The 18,276-nt window shown below is 36.6% G+C and overlaps 1 protein-coding gene across 1 annotated transcript; it reads left to right on the top strand.

The window, feature by feature from the left end:
• Positions 1–33: 33 nt before the first annotated feature.
• On the top strand, positions 34–9,883 carry LOC124158973 (AH receptor-interacting protein). Its single transcript, XM_046534422.1, has 6 exons — positions 34–197; positions 293–469; positions 1,951–2,116; positions 2,913–3,099; positions 6,976–7,118; positions 8,309–9,883. The coding sequence occupies exons 1-6, from the start codon at positions 117–119 to the stop codon at positions 8,512–8,514; spliced, it is 960 nt and encodes a 319-aa protein (XP_046390378.1). The 5' UTR covers positions 34–116; the 3' UTR covers positions 8,515–9,883.
• The last annotated feature ends 8,393 nt before the right edge of the window (positions 9,884–18,276 follow it).

The raw sequence follows: 18,276 nt of genomic DNA on the forward strand, positions 1-18,276 counted from the left end.
TGCGAAGTTATTACGTTGGTGTTGCTGCAGGACAAATCGTAAACATAGCAGCAACGAACTACGATCTTGAACAAAACAGGCGGAGTTGCGCGTAGTATTATTTAACTTGACTGAAAATGGATTTTAACGGGAAGAAGATAGAGAAGAAAATATTGCATGCAGGGACTGCTGTTAAGCCTTACACAAATGGCACAAAAGTACATATCAACTTCATTTATATATTCTGTTTATTTTATGCCTTTAACTTTTAAAACCGTGAATAATATTGAAACTTTCTGTTTTCCCAAAATAGGTATTCTTTCATTTCCAAACAAAGTTATCCGATGACAATAAAATCATTGATGACAGCCGAAAATTGGGAAAACCTATGGAGCTTGTGCTGGGAAAGAAATTCAAGCTAGAGGTTTGGGAAGCCATCGTTCAGACTATGAGTATAAATGAAGTTGCTTGCTTTTCAGTGGACAAAAGCGTAAGTATTTGTTACATATTGGTGTTTTGAAATGAATTTTGTAGTTCTACTCATCATTACCCCTAGAGGAGCCAAATTTGGCTTCTATGCGATGTCGCCGGTTGTTTTCCTCCAGTTGACCTAATTACAGGTGTATTTTCTGTAGTAAATAGTTAAATTTGGAAATACTGTATACATTATGATGCAATATTTCAAATACGAGTCAATGTTTATATTGTCATAGTCATACGAAATGGTATCATTCAAGTATCCATATATTGACGCCTGTCAATGAAGAAACTTGTTAAGTATTGATCTGAACAATTTTGCGCGTTGTACGTTGAAAAGCTTTGGAAAGATTTGCCCATTTTTCTTGTTCCTATCAAACGATTCATTTAGTGTGATTGGAACCAAGTTGCAGGCAGTCAATGACTTTCAAGATTATCGTAGATATTATAACCTCAAAATTAATGTTCTCTTAGAATTTTACATTTTCTTAATGACTCCGGAAGGTTCCATTAGTACTTCTATTTAGTCATCTAATGTGAACTGAGTGTTTGCTCCTGCCTTGAATTTTTTTTTCTACTATCATCTTTCATTCTTTACCACTCAGACTGTCATGTTTTGATTTTTTATCCTCCAATTGTATCGGTGAGGTTACAATTTATGGTGATGATCATGTAATCCGTAGAGTTCAAGCATCTAAGAGTATATGCATGCTGAATGAATCTTTTTATGGGTGTGAAATGAATGACCAAATCTTTGATATGATTTCCATTGAACACAGTTCAGAAATTACAAAGATTGACATGTTCCCACGCTACTGTACTATCACCGTTCTCTTGTTTGTATTCACCAGATTTATTTGTACTGTCAGTCTTTCTTCCTACAAATACTTTATCTTTAAATCCATCTTTGCATTATTTATAGTAGACTATAAAGTGCGGGTCAAATCTCCGAACTGTCTGTTTATGTTTTTACAATACTTTTCAATGGCAGGCTATAAAAGAAATTTTACTGCTGGTCGTCTAATGTTTGCTAACAAATACATAAGAATAAAACTAGATGCTTATGGCCAGGTCAAAGTAATGATTTCCTTAAAATAAGAAAATGAATTCTTATAGGCAGGCTTCCACGCTTAAACTTAATCACTGATCTATCCTTGTCTTTGGGGTGAAGCTGTGTCAAGTTGTCACTGTTCACATCCCTGGCCGATGTTTCAGAGATGATGTTGCACTCCATCTTCTGGGTTCAAACCGAAGCAAGTAACTGATTGATCGCTTTGGTTTGAACAGTTGATCCAGTTAAACAGAACAGTGAAAAGGCTTTGATTTATTTTTTATTTTAGCGTGAAAATATATCTTTAAGTCCTCACATCAGTTTTATATTGTCTCCAAATTGCAAAGGGTTTGACTCAAACAAAGTTTTATATAATTCACATTTCTTGAGGCCCCTTTTTTATTTCAGTGGCATATTTGCATAATGAGTTATCTTTATTACAGCTGGTCGCTTCATATCCGTTTGTGTCGAAGACCCTTCGAGAGGCTCATCTCCCTAAGGAGGCAAAAAGGCATCATTGCTGTGGGGTTTCCCTCCAGAATGAAGGCATTGGCTACCAAGATCTCAATGAACTCATCAAAGTGCCCAAAGACCTCGAGTTCACTATTGGTATGCTTGCCTTTGATTTTATGTCATAAGTGGCCAAAAAGTTATCAACAGTTTCTGTAGAAGGAAGCATTACTGTATGGGATTTGTCTTTGTTAGGTAACCATAATTATTTAGTTTTAAGTGCATATAAAGTACATACCTATATCATAGTTAAACCAAGCTTCCAGAAGTCTTATTAATCGTTGAATTTAAGTATTAATACAGCTTTTTCAAGCCTGTCAGTGGTGATCTGTTGGAGCAAATGTAATGATGGCCCCTGTAATTATGGTTACGATGAGAAAAAATTGCTAATATGTAATGAGAAAGTAAGTTGCAAAAAGGTAAATATTTCAGAGAATTGCAGAATTTATATTGATATTTTATTGGATGTATCTGCTGGAAAGAAGTATATTAAATATTTGATAAAAATTGAAACTTTATTATCTCTGATGTAAATAGTGGGGACTTAAAAATTTCAGCTACAGCATATTCCAGATAAATGCTTTAACTACCATAGTAAAACAAAAAGTGCAGTACAGTTCCACAAACTTAATGGTGCTGTCAACTAGTTTCGATGGCTGTAGCGTCATTCTCGAGACAAACAGCTGTTCTGGTGGTCTTGAGAATGAAGCTATAGCTATCGAAACTAGTTGACAGCACCATTAAGTTTGTGGAGCAGTACTGTAATTTTTGTTCCACCATGAATATCTCCTCCTTAAATCAGTCGATTTCATGCTTCAATAAATTTTTTGATTGACTTATTGAATTACATACATTCTCAAGAACCCATGTCTTTTCTCTCTCCCTGAACCTAAAGAAATACTGAAAGTGGAGTCTCCAGAGGAATATCAGAAGGAATCCTGGCAAATGGATGAGGATGAGAAGGTGCAGAGGGTGAGCAAGTTGAGGACTGAAGGGAATGACCTGTACAATGCCAAGAAGTATGATGAGGCCGTCGAGAAGTATTCCGAAGCCTTGGGAATGCTTGAGCAGCTGATGCTCAAGTAAGCTATTTTAATTGCTATCTGTTTCTCCTGGAATTTACAAAGTACTGTTACAGAGAAGAGATGTATAGAGCAGAGAGTAGGTGCTGAGAGATGTATTGATATGGGTGTGCTGTTCTCAGTGAATTAATCTTGCTTTCCTACATTAATTGGGAAGGTGAGAAGCCAAGGGATACGAGTGATTTCTTTTTCTAAACAGAGCTAGGAATAGAAATTAGGTAAAGAAAAAAAGATGAACTAGAAATTAAGTAGTGCATTTCATTTTCCACTTGATGTCAGCACAGAACAGAGGCTCACTCATATCCCTTGGCCACCAAGTTTTTGTACATTTTTAAAATCAATTTCTTTACCTAACTCTGTTGTGAAAGAAAATCACTTTTACCCCTCGGTTTCTCACTCCCTCAATTTGAGTTTTGTGATTCCTAAGCTCCGAGAAAAGTGTATAACCCTTTAAGCGCATGTGGGCCCATCTATTGGCCTGGGAAGTATGTGGGATGAGTGCCTAGAGCCGATCTATCGGTATGGTTTTGTTACACTCGCACCTTTCATTTTTTTAACTTTATGTAGCTTATGTTACTATTTGTTAGTATCTGTCATGCTTAAACATACCCGTAAGTATTGAGAGAAAATTAAAAAAAATTATTTTCTGAAAATGCATATTAGGCTTTATATGTATAAATTGTTTAGTGCAAACCTACAGATTTGTCAAAAAAAACCTTGGCATTCTTCTGCATACCAGGCAAAATAAGCTAAAGGGGATAATTGCTACCTATTTTTCCTGGAATTAATGAAAAACTGGCACTGAGAAGAGATGTACAGAGCAGACAATTGGTGCTGAAAGATGTAACTACAGTAAATCTCGCATATAATGATCACGCGTGTAACAAAATTCTGTGCGTAGATGAGGGGACTTTCCTATGATTGCCAATGTTAATTTCCCCGCGTGTAATGAGTTTGGATGACACGAAATCCCCGCTATTACGAAACGTTCTTTGGTCCCTTGGGGAATTATATCCCCTTTAATGATGAAATTATGGCCATATTTGCTACTTAGCCATTCCATGCCTTAACATCAGTTGTTCATACGTGTGGGCGTCACCACATAGTTCTGCTGTTGGTACAGTGGAACCTCGTTAAAGCGAGTACGGGCTATAGCGACACCCCCGCTATTACGAGAGATAGCCGATGCACCGTCAATTGACCCTATAATAAGCGTGTTAAAAAATTCGTTTTTACGAGACCCTTTCCGTGTTGGCTCTCGCTATAGCGAGGGTTTCACCACCGGAAGAATTTCATCAAGACTCCTTAACCTCTGTAATTGCTAGTGATCTGTTAGAAATGAAGTTAATGGAGTGCTCAGTCTCAAATTTATGTGGTAAACTGTCGTTCGATAAATGTAATGATTGACGAAACAATGCTTTGCATGATTTTTATTCAGTGCGGCGCTTATAAATTGTTTGAATAGTTAGTCGTTATTTGAGTAAGGAAATTTAGTGATGCAAAAAAACATCGCCTTTCGTCTGGATTTACGCTTACGTTTATTGGATAGATGTTTATCTGTCGCCACACCACTCCTGTTCCTGTATATCTGTTCGCAACAGGTATATTGGCTATTATTTGCTCCACCTCCGGTAAAGCGACAATTCGCTATAGCGAGTGTTTATTCGTGCACCGTGGGGTGTCGTTATATCGAGGTTGCACTGTATTAAAATCCATCCCATAGCAGCTGTTTGATGGAAAGAGTGGGATAATTGCTATGGATATGTTGCTTAAAAAGTGACAATTTACTGATATTAGCTGTTAATCCTATTGTGCGAAAAATCCACTGAGAAAAAATCATTCGCCTTGACTGAAATTGAAATTTCCACAGGGATGAATGACGCCTCGGTAGCTTAACTGGCTAAAGCACTCGGCCGGAAATCGAGGGATCCGGGTTCGAATCCCGGTCAAGGCTAATGATTTTTTTTTTCTCTGTGGATTTTTCGCACAATTGTGCATTGCGGGTGACTCCCGTAAAAGTTATCACCGTGGCTAGTCCCAGTATACTTAAATTTGTTAATCCTATGATATATAGGGTGAAATCCCTCATTGTAGATAAAACAAAATCGTGTTCATTGCAATATAGAGCGATGGTCCCCTGAAATTCGTTATAAGCGAGTTTTACTGTACATGTATCGATGTGTTGTTCTCAATGAGATAATCTTGCTTTCCTACATCAATTATAAATTTTATAGTCCAAAGCTCTGAGAAAGGTGTATTAAACCTATTGAAAATGTCTAGTAGATACCCAAAGATCGATCCACACAAATTTTTATGCTTCGCTGTGATGGTCTAGGTGGTTTTTAGGATGAGAGACTTATCTCTCTCTGGATTCTTGTTGTCTTGAGGATGATGGTATCCATTTCCTACTGGTTAAAGTCAGAAGAACTAAGCGTGATAGAGTGGAATTTTTCCATACCGGAAGAAACTCTTGCAATTTTCCATGATTATGTAATAACTTTTATTCCGGACATAGGTTTCAATGTCACTACATCATCTTCAAGGTACGAAATAGTTTTTAAAAACCTGTATTTGCCATGCCGTCTCCCTTACTGACCACCAACACCTGTTTCTCTTTGTTTTTCAGGAATTATCTTCCCCTAATATAAGACTTGGTGCTTTCCCGGCAAACGATGTAAATGAATTTTTTGTCCGGATTCCCACCAGGTTAGCTGTTCTATTGGAACCTACGTTACAATTGCTTACTCAGCTATTGTCCTCAGGGCGTTGAGTGCTGGGTCAAGATTTGTCTCCATTTATATATCTTTAGGCCGTGAGTTGGGTCATTTCTGATTGGCCATCGTCGATTTTTTCTTTTTTGTTTTCCCATGACATCTTAATGATCTTACCCTCCTCTCTATTCCGTTTTTATTTTCTTCTTCATATTGTTCCATATCCTCCCCCTCTTCTTTCCCCTTCTCTGCCCCACTACAGTTAACAAAAATGTATAAATTGAATGAACAACGCAACATTTTGAACCATTTTGTAAGGGATGGGGTATTTGAATGGTCGAATCGCTGAATGCCTCGAATAATTAGCTTTTTACACTATTTGATATTTGATGACACAAAGTATGTAATCAATTATTTGAATTTCAGATACACAGCGCAGATCATCCACTGTTCTCTTTAAATCCATTGATAATGGTTGGGTCTAACTTGAAAGTTTGCACATTTGGTTGGTTCTGCTTTAAAAATATTTTTGCAATAACTTATCATTGAAACTAAGCATCAAAATGCATATGTATAATTCTGATGACTCCACGGGAATAAAACGAAGAAGAATGTCTGTATACTTTCAAATGCACGCGAGATTGACTGTTTCTTTCTGACTCCCCATTGCATAATGAAAGTTACGTTTTACATATTCAAATTTTATAATAACTTTGAATTAATTATTTAATATAAGGTTTGCAACAAACACAGTAAATCATTACAATTATGTAACTATCAATATGCATATAAAAAAAACAAAATAATTGTGGTGCTGAATGCGCGCAAGTTAGATATAATAGTAGGTGACAGTAGCTTGCGGATTTAGGAGGTGTAGAATAACTAGCAAATCAGCATTTTTTATTTTCATTTGTATTTAAAATTGGTGGAAAAATGCATATTCAGTATTAAATATGTATGTGATACTCGAGTGAGGTACATATTCGGAAAAAATTAGGTAAATATTCGAAATCGAGAACAATGCTATTCGACCCATCTCCAATTTTGTACCTTGAAGATGATGTGGTAACATCGAAACATAGGTCGGGAATAAAAGTTTATAATCGTGGAAAATTGCAAGTGTTTCTTTCAACACTTCTCAATGGACCATATTTTCCATTTTTAGGGAGAAGCCTGGAGACGAGGAGTGGCTGGCCCTTCAAAGCATGAAAATCCCTCTTCTACTCAACTTCTCACAATGTAAACTCATCCAGAATGACTACTACATGGTCATTGAGCATTGCTCTAGTGTTCTCAAAAGTGAACCAAGTGAGTTTGTGTCATTTTCCTTATATCTGTTCATGGTTTTACTGCATGTCCCAGTCTTATAATCCTAATACATATTATATTGTAAGAAGGCTATTTAGGAAGGGGTGGATCGTTGTATGTATATTCCTGTCTTATGAATGCTGAAATTTTTACAAAACACCTTTTTTCACTTAGAGAAGTAGCAATTGGATTTTGTTAACTGCATAGTTACTGTGGAACTTGGATAATTCGAATATCAAGGGACCAGTTAAAAACTTCAAACTATCCAAAAATTCAAATTAAAGAAGTCCCTAATAAATTGGTCAATAACAATAAAATCCATATTTCCAACCAAAAATCTTTATTAAATTGAGACTCTTGAAATATAAATACTTTGATTAATGCCTAATAACAAGATTAATGTAACCTTAAAACAGGAATATTTATTTCAGCAAACTACGAAGTAAAGTATAGCAACATTTTAATTCTAGCCTTAAAATGTCCTCAGCAATATCTGAACTGCTGTGCACTACCAACTTAACTGGTATTCGTTTACGTTTAGACAAGATGTTATAGCATAGTACACTGCAATAGAATCATAATAACCAAAGAGATTAAAAGCATTGAATATGTACTTTATTGTTTAACAGAATATTGAAAAATACACAAACCTTTTGATAATACCGTTAGTTAAGCATATTTTCCTATGGATTCGTAATTATTTTGAGTCACTGATTATAATTTATACCCTAATTTGACACACCAAAAGTTCGAATTATCCAAAATAAAATTTGAATTATCCACAATTTTTTAGCATTGTTTGAGTACAAAATGCTAGGGACCGAGACAAATATTCAAATTAAAGAATATTTTGAACTAAAAAAGTTCAAATAATGCAGGTTCCACCGTGTTTCATCATTGCCACATTAATTGGTTGATTTATCAATACAAATTATTATTATTATTATTATTGCCGGCCTTGGTGGCGGCGGGATAAAGTCCCGCCTGCCAAACCGAAGGTCGTGGGTTCGAGTCCCGCCTGCATAAGTTACCCTTATCCAGGGCATGGGCATGTGTGAATGTCATTAATTATTAATTCCCCATTGTAAAGGCCTTAAATGTGCTGTTTATGGGGTAATGGAAGTAAATAAATTAAATAAAAAGTTTCTCACGTTGTCCTCATTTTCTCACTTTTTTCCATTGTCTTCAAGATAATGTAAAAGCTTTGTTCAGGCGTGGCAAGGCTCACATTGGAGCATGGAATCCTAAAGAAGCTCGAGAGGATTTGGAGAAGACTGCCAAGTTAGACCCTAAGCTTTCTACTGTCGTCATAGAAGAACTGAAGAGGCTGGAAAAAATGGAGAAGCAGAAAGATCGGGAGGATGCTAGTAAATTGAAGGGAAAACTCCTGGCCTAAAATAAATTATCACACAAATATGTGATAAAGCCACGTGGGATATAGCCAGAGGGAAAGTGCATTTTCAGGGTATTGAGTGAATGCTTTTAGTCAAAAGAATATGAAAGAATGTGGATGATGCTGGAACTATCATTTTTAGGTGAGAGGACTACCTATTTTTATTTATTTTATAGTTATGTGAGTGCTCATTGAGGTGGCATTCATAATAAAATTTCCATTATGTTTGTTGAAGTGTGGTTAAATTTTTATGCCGCAAATATTTTGCTGCAAAGTTCGATGTCAAAGGTGGTAGTTGAAAGAGTTTGAAAAGTTGTTACTTTTTCACAGATGCATTTGAAACCTTTTAATGTTATTGTCTTATGAACCATGATTTGCTGTCCCCAAATCTGGAGACATGTATGCCCATTATATGGGTAGGTATCCTTGTAGACCATATCGGTATTTCCGTGTTGAATGCCATGTTTTGGTTCTTAAACTTTGATGCCACAAATAATCCCGGTATGTTTCCTTAGCCCCGTAACACACATTCTAGTTATTGCTGAGCAATAGTGGTAATATGTAATGGAAAATTCAGATTAATTTAAGTGTGTACAATGATGAATTGAGTCTGCTACCACACTGGTTGGCTATATATACCACTTTTGGCTATACCTTGAAAAGGAGTTTTTCATGATTATTTTTGGTGGTGAGTGTATGTCAAAAGTTGTTATCGCAAGTAATATATGTATGTTTCATGGATTGGACAGTGTGAACTGGTAATGTACTTCCTTTAATTAAGAAATTGCTTAGCTTCTAAGGGTTAATTTATTTTTATTGTACTATATTTATCACGCGCACCTGTTACAAATTTTATAACCTCATCTTTGTGCCATATACCTCTGCCATATATTACCTGTTGTTTCCATGACATTGAGATTGAGGTAAAAGGTAAATGAAATTCAAACACCAAATTAACTCATGGAATCTACTATTTCGCATTGCCATTAGTGCACGATGTTAAATGATAGTTTAAAACTCCCAAAAATATTTTGATAAATGACATTGAAAAATGAATAATCTCAAAATCTAGCCCATGAGATATCATATCACTTAGATGAACTTAGTGTAAGCTAACTGCAGACTTATTTAAGTGGCATTTGATGAAACTAATGAAATTTTTGGGAATTACTTTTGAACCATATGATCAGTTTGAAGTGTATGAGAATGATATTACTTTTTATCATTCCCTCCGTCAAAAATTGCATTCGCATGAATTGCATGAAAAAGGGTAGTTATCAGCTGTAATATTCACGGAACATGATTAATAATTTATTGCTAAAATATGAATTATTCATGATTCTATTTCAATAAAAACTGTAATTTGCCTAAATGATTCTTATTAGCGAGTGGGTGGAGATGGAGTTATTGGTTATGTGTGACTTTCATTAATTTTTAATTCTATTAAACTTTGGGATAGACGTTCCTATTAGGGCAAAAAACAGATGACACAAAGACTAGAATTATTATGTAGAGCTGTGAGAATGTACCGAATTATATGTCTACATCACGATTTTTCTAGCAAAATGCTTAGGATCTTTTCTATGATGTTGTCATGATTAGAGTTTATAGTGGTTTTGTATTTGTGAATAGGCATTTGTGTTATCTTCAGGTTGATCAATAAATTGGGGACAATCCATTTGGGGAAGCAGTGCATTTTGCAGAAGATTGAAATCATCTAGATCTACATAATATCCCGCAAGGCCTAAAAGAGGTGTGGCAGGGATTGTTAGGACACCAGCCATTTACAAATAAAAAGGAAGTGCTCTAAGGAAATTACGACTAGCATATATTGAAATCCCTTATGGTTGGGGGGAAAAATGTATCCCCATATATATCTGTTCGGCAAAACATCGCTCTTAATTTATCACTTCTGTCGGACCTGGAAATTGAGTGTGGCTCTAATTTTATGTTCTCCATGTCACTGTTAAAGATATCCATTCTCAGTTGTTCAAGCAATCTAATCCTAGCGCACAGCCTCCGAGTCTCCAGCAGCTCCCAGCCTAATTCGCTTAACATCTGGGTAACACTGTCTGTACGCCCGTAGCAATTTTTGACGAACCCCACAGCCTTCCCTTGTATTTTGTTCAGTTCGTGGATTAAGTCTTTCTGCGCTGGATCCCATACACTTGCTGCACATTCTAGGTTCAGTCGGACGAGTGTGAAATAGCACCTTTCTTTTACTTTCTCATCTGAAAATCTTTCCACAATACGCTCGATGCATCCTAATTTCTTAAATGAGGAAGGTGAGAGATGAGGAAGAAATGAGGGAGTATACATGGGTGAAGTTTATTTTTATGTTGGGGGTTACAGCAATCTCTCCAGAGGTTTAGGAGCTATGGAACATCCCCCAGTGAAACCGAGATAGCCCTTAACTGTTCTTGGAATATTTTTTTTAATTAGCCTCTGAAAATAACATTTTAGGTACTATGAAGGATTAAAATGTATTTTAACTTTCGATGTTTTTGGTTTCACTGTACATACTTCACTGTACTAGTTTCATACTTTTTTTTTGGAAAAAGTACATTTTTAAGTTGGGGTTAGGGAGGCCAGGCTTCCCATGCCCCCCCCAAAACTCTGTCCATGGGGGCATACTTAACACCACGTCCTCAAAACATTTTTGGGCGAGGGTGTTTGAGACTCTGGACCCACCCCACTTGGTAAAGTTTTGAGTATGGTGCATTCGTTCCATCGATCAGCCATTTGTATGATTTGGAGGATGGCGCTTGAAATTTTTCGGAGAACATAGAAAATAGGAGAGTGAGATGTTAGATGAGATGAAGAAGGGTCAGGGGTTGTGGACGGACTGTCAACTGAGAAGCAAGGGGATGCTATTGATACTGCGATGGGAAGGGATAGTAGCCAACCCTTCAGCTGCCAGCTGGTCAATAGATAGGTTGATAGGTTCTCATTGAGTGTGCAAAAGCTTCCAAAAGTCAATTTGTTGGCACAAATTTTAAGCATAAAAATTACTATAATTAAATTATTTCATTACTATTCAAAGATTGTATGCAATCTGCGTGATTATTCATGCTTTTAGGGCCAATCATATCTTAATCCTTTAACCCTCTGTTAGGCGTACTATTGGAATTGCTGAGTTCCAGCACAATGTGCCTGACAGGCACAGATGTGAAAAAACATTATTAACTCTCAGCATGGCTCAATGGTACACCTTTAAAATTGAAAGCACCATTATTAGCATATTTGAACACTTAAATGATGTCTTAACTGCTGTGCATATATTTTTTACACACTGTCATACGGCGCCAAACGGATCCAGCAAGGTGCGATTTAACATGCTCTTTAGGCTATTTAGTACATATTACTATATGTAATATAGTTAAGGGTGTGAATTCTATAAGATCAATGTTATTAATTTGCTAACTTACTACAGTGAAACCTCGTTAAAACGAGTACGGGCTACAGCGACACCCCCGATATAACGAAAGATAGCCGATGCACTGTCAATATACCCTATAATAAGCGTGTTAAAAAATTCGTTTTTTACGAGACCCTTTTGGTGTTGGCTCTCGCCATAGCGAGGGTTTCACCGCCGGAAGACTTTCATCAAGACTCCTTAACCTCTGTAATTGCTAGCGATCTGTTAGAAATGAAGTTAATGGAGTGCTCAGTCTCAAATTTATGTGGTAAACTGTCGTTCGATAAATAAGTAGTTAATTTTAGTGAAAATATTGTGGCATTAGCATTCGCGAATGCTTCATCCTCTTTTGTGCCTCGGGCGGCAGTAAGCAGTCCGCAGCATACCCGCACGTCCGTGAGTTGCGTGAATAGAAAGCATTTGATGGCAGTCACCATGGCCAAAAAAACACCAAACACGTCTAAGCGAGAAAATAAAAATAAAGGAGTAATATGAGAATGTCGAAATTAATTTCTCTTCCTATTCGCTCTGTAAAATTAAAAAAACAAAAGCGCCCAAGGAATGCAGACCATGAAGAGTTATAAGGAGCTTTGTTCGGGTAGTTTTGCCCACTCAAATCTGCTAGAACTCCTGAGAAAGGGGCTACGCCTAAGCCTAAAGCGGAGTATTTCAGGGATAGATTGCGAATCGAGAATTTTAAGAGTGCAGAAGGTTGATTATACTAATGAGAAGCACCAAAGCGTTATCTCCCCTCATAATTGCTGGTGATGCCTGCGGTGTAAACCCGAAGTCGTGGAAGAAAGGACTCCGATCATAAGTATCTTTAGAAGTGTTCCCCGCGTCATATAACATAGACGAAACGGAACTTTTTTTACATACAACTCCCCGACAAAACCCTTGCAATATGAGGTATTTCTTGCAATGATGCCTCTAAAGGTAGGTAGTGTGCCTTAGCGATGATGTAGGATGTACGAAGCAATGATACTCTGCGTGAATTGTCCGGATGGACGTATTTATTCTCCGTTGCGGATTTACAAGGGTGAACTGTTCGCGTCAGTGGTCGGAGTCGTACTGGCGCTCTCTTTTGTCACGTGGGTAGCCGAGCATACCCTGGTGGCCGCTGGAAGAACTCACAGAACAACTAACTCTCGTTTGCAGTGCCGCGGTAAACTCGGTGTATTATTTCAAATACGTCGCGAGCGTAACACTCAAAAATAAACTTTTTTCAACAACGGCAGTTGTAATCACATCATTTTTCAAGCTTAGCAAACTTTTTACCGTAGATGATGAAGATATTACATTATCTGATAGAAAAAGTCTTCCAAGGCGGGAACGTTATACAACCTTCCACCGTTTTCGCCTGTAGAAACAAATGTAATGCGTTATTTCACTTCACTGCCGCTTAACGTACAGAAACAATAAACATACACCAATGGAAACATTTGAGGCATTAAATAACCGCGATACTGTTTTATCAGTTAATTTTTGAATTTTCAGTGGAAAATACCAAATTAATAGAATGATCACGTAAATGAACTAATTAAGTGCATAGAAAAATGCGGTGCGGTTGTGCATTGGCATAATGATTGACGAAACAATGCTTTGCATATACAAGAATTGCCATGAGAAAAAATTCCCCTGGACCGGGAATCGAACCACCGACCTTTGGCTTTCCGGGCCACTGCGCAGACCACTACGCTATCCAGGTTCTTTAATTCCCATGGCAATTGTACCGAGACTCCTGGTACTAGGTGTTAGTCAATTCTTGTATATTTCACCGCCGTTCACGCGGCAGGGTTTGAAATACATATTACACAATGCTTTGCATGATTTTTATTCTGTGTGGCGCTTATAAATTGTTTGAATAGTTAGTCGTTGTTTGAGTAAGGAAATTTAGTGATGCAAAAAACATCGCCTTTCGTCTGGATTTATGCTTACGTTTATCGGATAGATGTTTATCTGTCGCCGCACCACTCCTGTCCCTGTATATCTGTTCGCAACAGTATATTGGCTATTATTTGCTCCACCTCCGGTAAAGCGACAATTCGCTATAGCGAGTGTTCATTAGTGCACCGTGGGGTGTCGTTATATCAAGGTTGCACTGTACTTAGCTAATAAATCCTTTATTTTGCTTTAATGTGACATTATTTTTTTAACTTTGCTAAATAATCTGCCACTGATCTGTCAGTATAAATGCAAAAAGCGAAAGCCTGCATGGAGGAATTATCAAAACAAACAGCTACTATAAGCACCAAGGGTCTATGCCACCTAGAAGCACGGAAAAACAAAAAAAAAACACTCGCACTATGCCTGTCAGATCCATTGTGCCCGACAGAAGGTTAAATGCAAGCTGCACGATTTATTGGCTCACAGGGTATGTGCAAAGAATGCCTCGGGATGGTGTATCGGCTGGGTTTTTTCAATTATTATTGTAATTGCATGTTATTGCCAAGTTTTGCAAAGGTGATAACAACATGTGTGAACAGTGTTATTGATACCATAAGTATGAATTAGAAGTGCAAACAAAAATATAGCTTGAGCACATTCATAACACCATAATTATGTAAAATGTTTTTATATAATGATGGTGTCACGAATATGTTGAATTTTATAAATTATATGTTATGGGTTTTATAAATTATAATGAATAATTGTAATAAAATTGTGATTGGAATTGTACAAATTAGTCCAAAAATCCCTGGCATTCTTCGCGTGAACCCCATTTAAAGAGGGACTAAAGAATGGGTAAAGTCTAGATGTGCAGTATACTCCAGCTTTATGGTATTAATCCAGTCCGGAGGATGCGATCATAAAGTGTTTGCCTTCATATGTTGAGTCGATATTATTTCCACATGAGGAATATGTTAAATGACCATTAGCCTCTGCAAATGTTGCTTTGTTAAAAAATTTTTTGGTTAAAAAATGTTTTTCATTGACAAATAAGGCATAGAATTGTATAATTGATCGCACCAAAATTTGAAATTTTTAAAGTGCTGTTTAATCCTTTTGAGACGGTGGAGTTCTCTCCTTAGGATGACTGCTAGGCTGAGCCCCAAGAGACTCTTCCATCCCCTCTGTATGGAGCATTTTTGCAGGTCATTCATTAAGAAGGGTCTTTGGGATAATCACACACTCTCAGTACCAACCTTTTTCGACCCTTCCCAGTGGGGACTCCACATTATCTTGGACTCCGAGGGTAGTTGGGTCCTTCCTTTCCAGGTTCATAACCTTACCAGCAGCATTGGTCAACCCATGCTTTGTTAATATGAATTAGCTATGTGGATAATTGTTGCTTGCGCCTAAATTACAGACTTTGAATTAAATTCCTAGTTTATTCTTTATTAGTCTGTTCCATGTTTTATATTGATACCTCCACTGCATAAGCACTCAACAATTGCCCACCGAATCAAATCCACTCACCTAGATAGCCCTTACAGTACTAGATGAGCGGATTCTATTCGGTGGGCGATTGTTGAGTGTTTATGAAGTGGAGGTATCGATATTATCATTTATGGGTGAAGTGTTAAGTATATATTTATGTTCATAAAACATAAGTATATTTACCACAACTTTATCGTGCTAGAGGTATGGAAAATGATTTAAGTCTCGAAGAGAGAGCCCTTCCAATCCTCTCCGTGGGGTATAGCTGACTTTTTTCTTTTGCATTGGAAATACCTCATCGGCTATGGCCGAAATTACTTTGTTTGAGTAGAAAAATCAGAGTAGCTATAGCCAGCAATAGGCTCAAAAGGGATAAATACAATTGAGTACTAGAGATACACAGTTAATTATCTGAATCCTGGCAAACTTCCTGAAACAGTCATTGCAGTTTTTGCTTTTTGTCGCACTTGAAATGGTCTGGCAGTTTGAGCCTTAAATAATGAGGGGGAAGAGAGCAATATGTACTTCATAATAAAATAAATTTAGTTGATGCTGAGCTGCAGGGAGAAATAAAAACATAGAATGGAGGCTTATCGCTATGAAGCCTGGTTTTTCCATCCCAGTTTCCACATGAATACACCTCAAACAAGATATATCTGAATTAACCATGGCAATATCAGTAACTTTAATATGTATCTAATAGATGCTTTTATATAATTTCTAATTTCTGACTTAGTGGGAGAAGTGTGGGCTCATTAAAGTGGTGATACTATTTTGCTCCTGAGCAACTTATGTAAATCTCATGATGTTTTCTAGAGGTTGAAAATGCCATATCTTTCAGACTTAGGTTTCTTGAGTAATTATTTAGACATGGAACTGGCCAAAATCTAAATATGTATCTGTATTAATTATGATGTTGAGTTGAATCCATGCTAGTCATTCCTTTGGTTTCTGTATTTTTTGTATAAATTTATTTATTTGTTTCGTTTGAATTGAAAAACAAATGCTAGGAAATTTTTATTAGGCCAGAAAGCTTTGGATGCATACAGGGGGAATGAGCGCTCCTGAAACAGCTGTAGGATTTTCCTTAGTATGTATATGGCTATGCTACAGCTGCTTAATCATATCATGAATTGTTCTTTCTGATCACAGCATTCCTGAGCACTGATTGCCAGGTGATGGGAGTTAAAATAGTCAATAGATGGGTTTCCCAATGGCATGCTGACAGATGCCTCTATTCGGGAATTCTGAGAATCCTATTCAGCAGTCCACTGCAATTCTCAGCATTTCTACCTGCCGTCCTTGAGTGCCCAATCCCCCTGAATGCACTCAACTCATTATTTAAGTCCTAGGGAATTGAGTACCATAGTCAAATTAATTTAAAGGAAAGACTCAGTAGCTTGAAAAGAAAAATTTTAGGAAGTTCTGGTTTAATTAGGTTATACATAGTAACTATTTATTCAGTGTATACATGCATAGTCTGAACTAATGGTAAATTTTGGTATTTTTTCTTCTTGCTATGAAGGATAGCGTTTGCAGTTCATCTCATTTTGCTGTGTAGTGTGACTCATTTTGACCTCATAAGTGGCTCCTTCATGAGCACACTGATGAAACTTATTTAGCCATGATAAACTCAATTAAGGCCTACTTAAAAGCTGCCACTTCATAGATAATAAAAGATTATTTTTATCAATAATTTATAGAAAGCCACCTTTCGTTAGAAAAACCTCTGAATTTTCTAATTTCTATAAAATTTATTTTATGTATAATCATGCTAATGGAAAAAATTGTGAGGTTTATGATTAGCATAGCCATAATTTTTATAGGGCACTTATTTGAGGAGCCAGACACCTTAAGTCTGTCCGTGCTCTGCAGCGTCAGAATTATGTGTATAAATGAAACCCATTTGAACTGGAATGAGAGGCAGCTGGCCTCTGTCAACACCAATGCCTATGTTAACTTGCATATTCTCTTAAAAGGAGCAAAAATTATTTTTTTCGAGATCCCTATGTAATTCTAAAGACGAATGATGAGTCAATGAAAGTCAGAGAGACTAATTGGCCGTCGTGATACATAGTTGCATTTTCATACAGAATGTCTTGTTTTACCTAAAATGGTTAATGCAACCTGTGTGCATATTAATTCATTGGAGAAATGAAGTCATGGTTAGATTTTTAGTTGCGTTTTTCTTCAAAATGCTTAATGTGCCCTGATTTTGTTAAACCTATCAGTGGTGTGTAATGTCAAAGCTGGATGAGTTGTGACTGTTGAAACTATTTTTCAATGGGTAGCTAACTATCTCTTAGGTTGTTCTAGAAAAGCAATCTCGAAATTGCTATACATGGTGGATATTTTTAAAGATTTTTTGGGTACATACGAGCTGAATAATAAAAATCATGTGCTTTAATTTTAATGTGGTGGAACAGAAATTTATAATTTAGAAAGATTTGTAAAGGAATGTTATCCATGATTTTTCATACCAGCCCAGGGTCTTCTGTCCATCAAAAACTGCTGAAAATTTTTATTGCAGCTTTTTTCTTTGTCTACATCCAGAAATGCCTTTTTTCTTTCCATTGGCTGTGAAAATTCTGCAGTGGGAAAAGTATCTCTTGGTTTTATTTTGGAATCATTTTTTCATCCTATAATATGCTTCGCTACCTTTTCTATGAAAATTATTTGGTATGCTGATATGCTGGCAGAAGGTAAAAAAAAAAAGACCTTGTCAATAGACAAGCTCCTAAGTCAAGGCGTTCAGAACGGTTGAGAAAATGCCTGCCTCGTAACTGATTAGATTCCTTTTAAGTTGATCTTTTCAAATTGTGCTTCTATCATTGCCAAAAATGATGAAACATCTATTGCTATGATGATTTCAATTTCATTTTCTGTTTCAAGCTGTTAATTTGTGATCTTTACGGTCAGAGTTCTATTAGATTAATGTTGGCTAGTATTATCTAAGATAATTGATG

This window comes from Ischnura elegans, chromosome 5, assembly GCF_921293095.1.
Source record: "Ischnura elegans chromosome 5, ioIscEleg1.1, whole genome shotgun sequence".
NCBI lineage: Eukaryota > Metazoa > Arthropoda > Insecta > Odonata > Coenagrionidae > Ischnura > Ischnura elegans.

Bases quoted from the DNA above. Each gene is read 5' to 3' on its own strand.
- LOC124158973 (XM_046534422.1), top strand. From the start codon at position 117: ATGGATTTTAACGGGAAGAAGATAGAGAAGAAAATATTGCATGCAGGG. The intron at 470-1,950 runs GTAAGTATTTGT...TCTTTATTACAG, and splicing joins GCTTTTCAGTGGACAAAAGC to CTGGTCGCTTCATATCCGTT. The intron at 2,117-2,912 runs GTATGCTTGCCT...CTGAACCTAAAG, and splicing joins AGACCTCGAGTTCACTATTG to AAATACTGAAAGTGGAGTCT.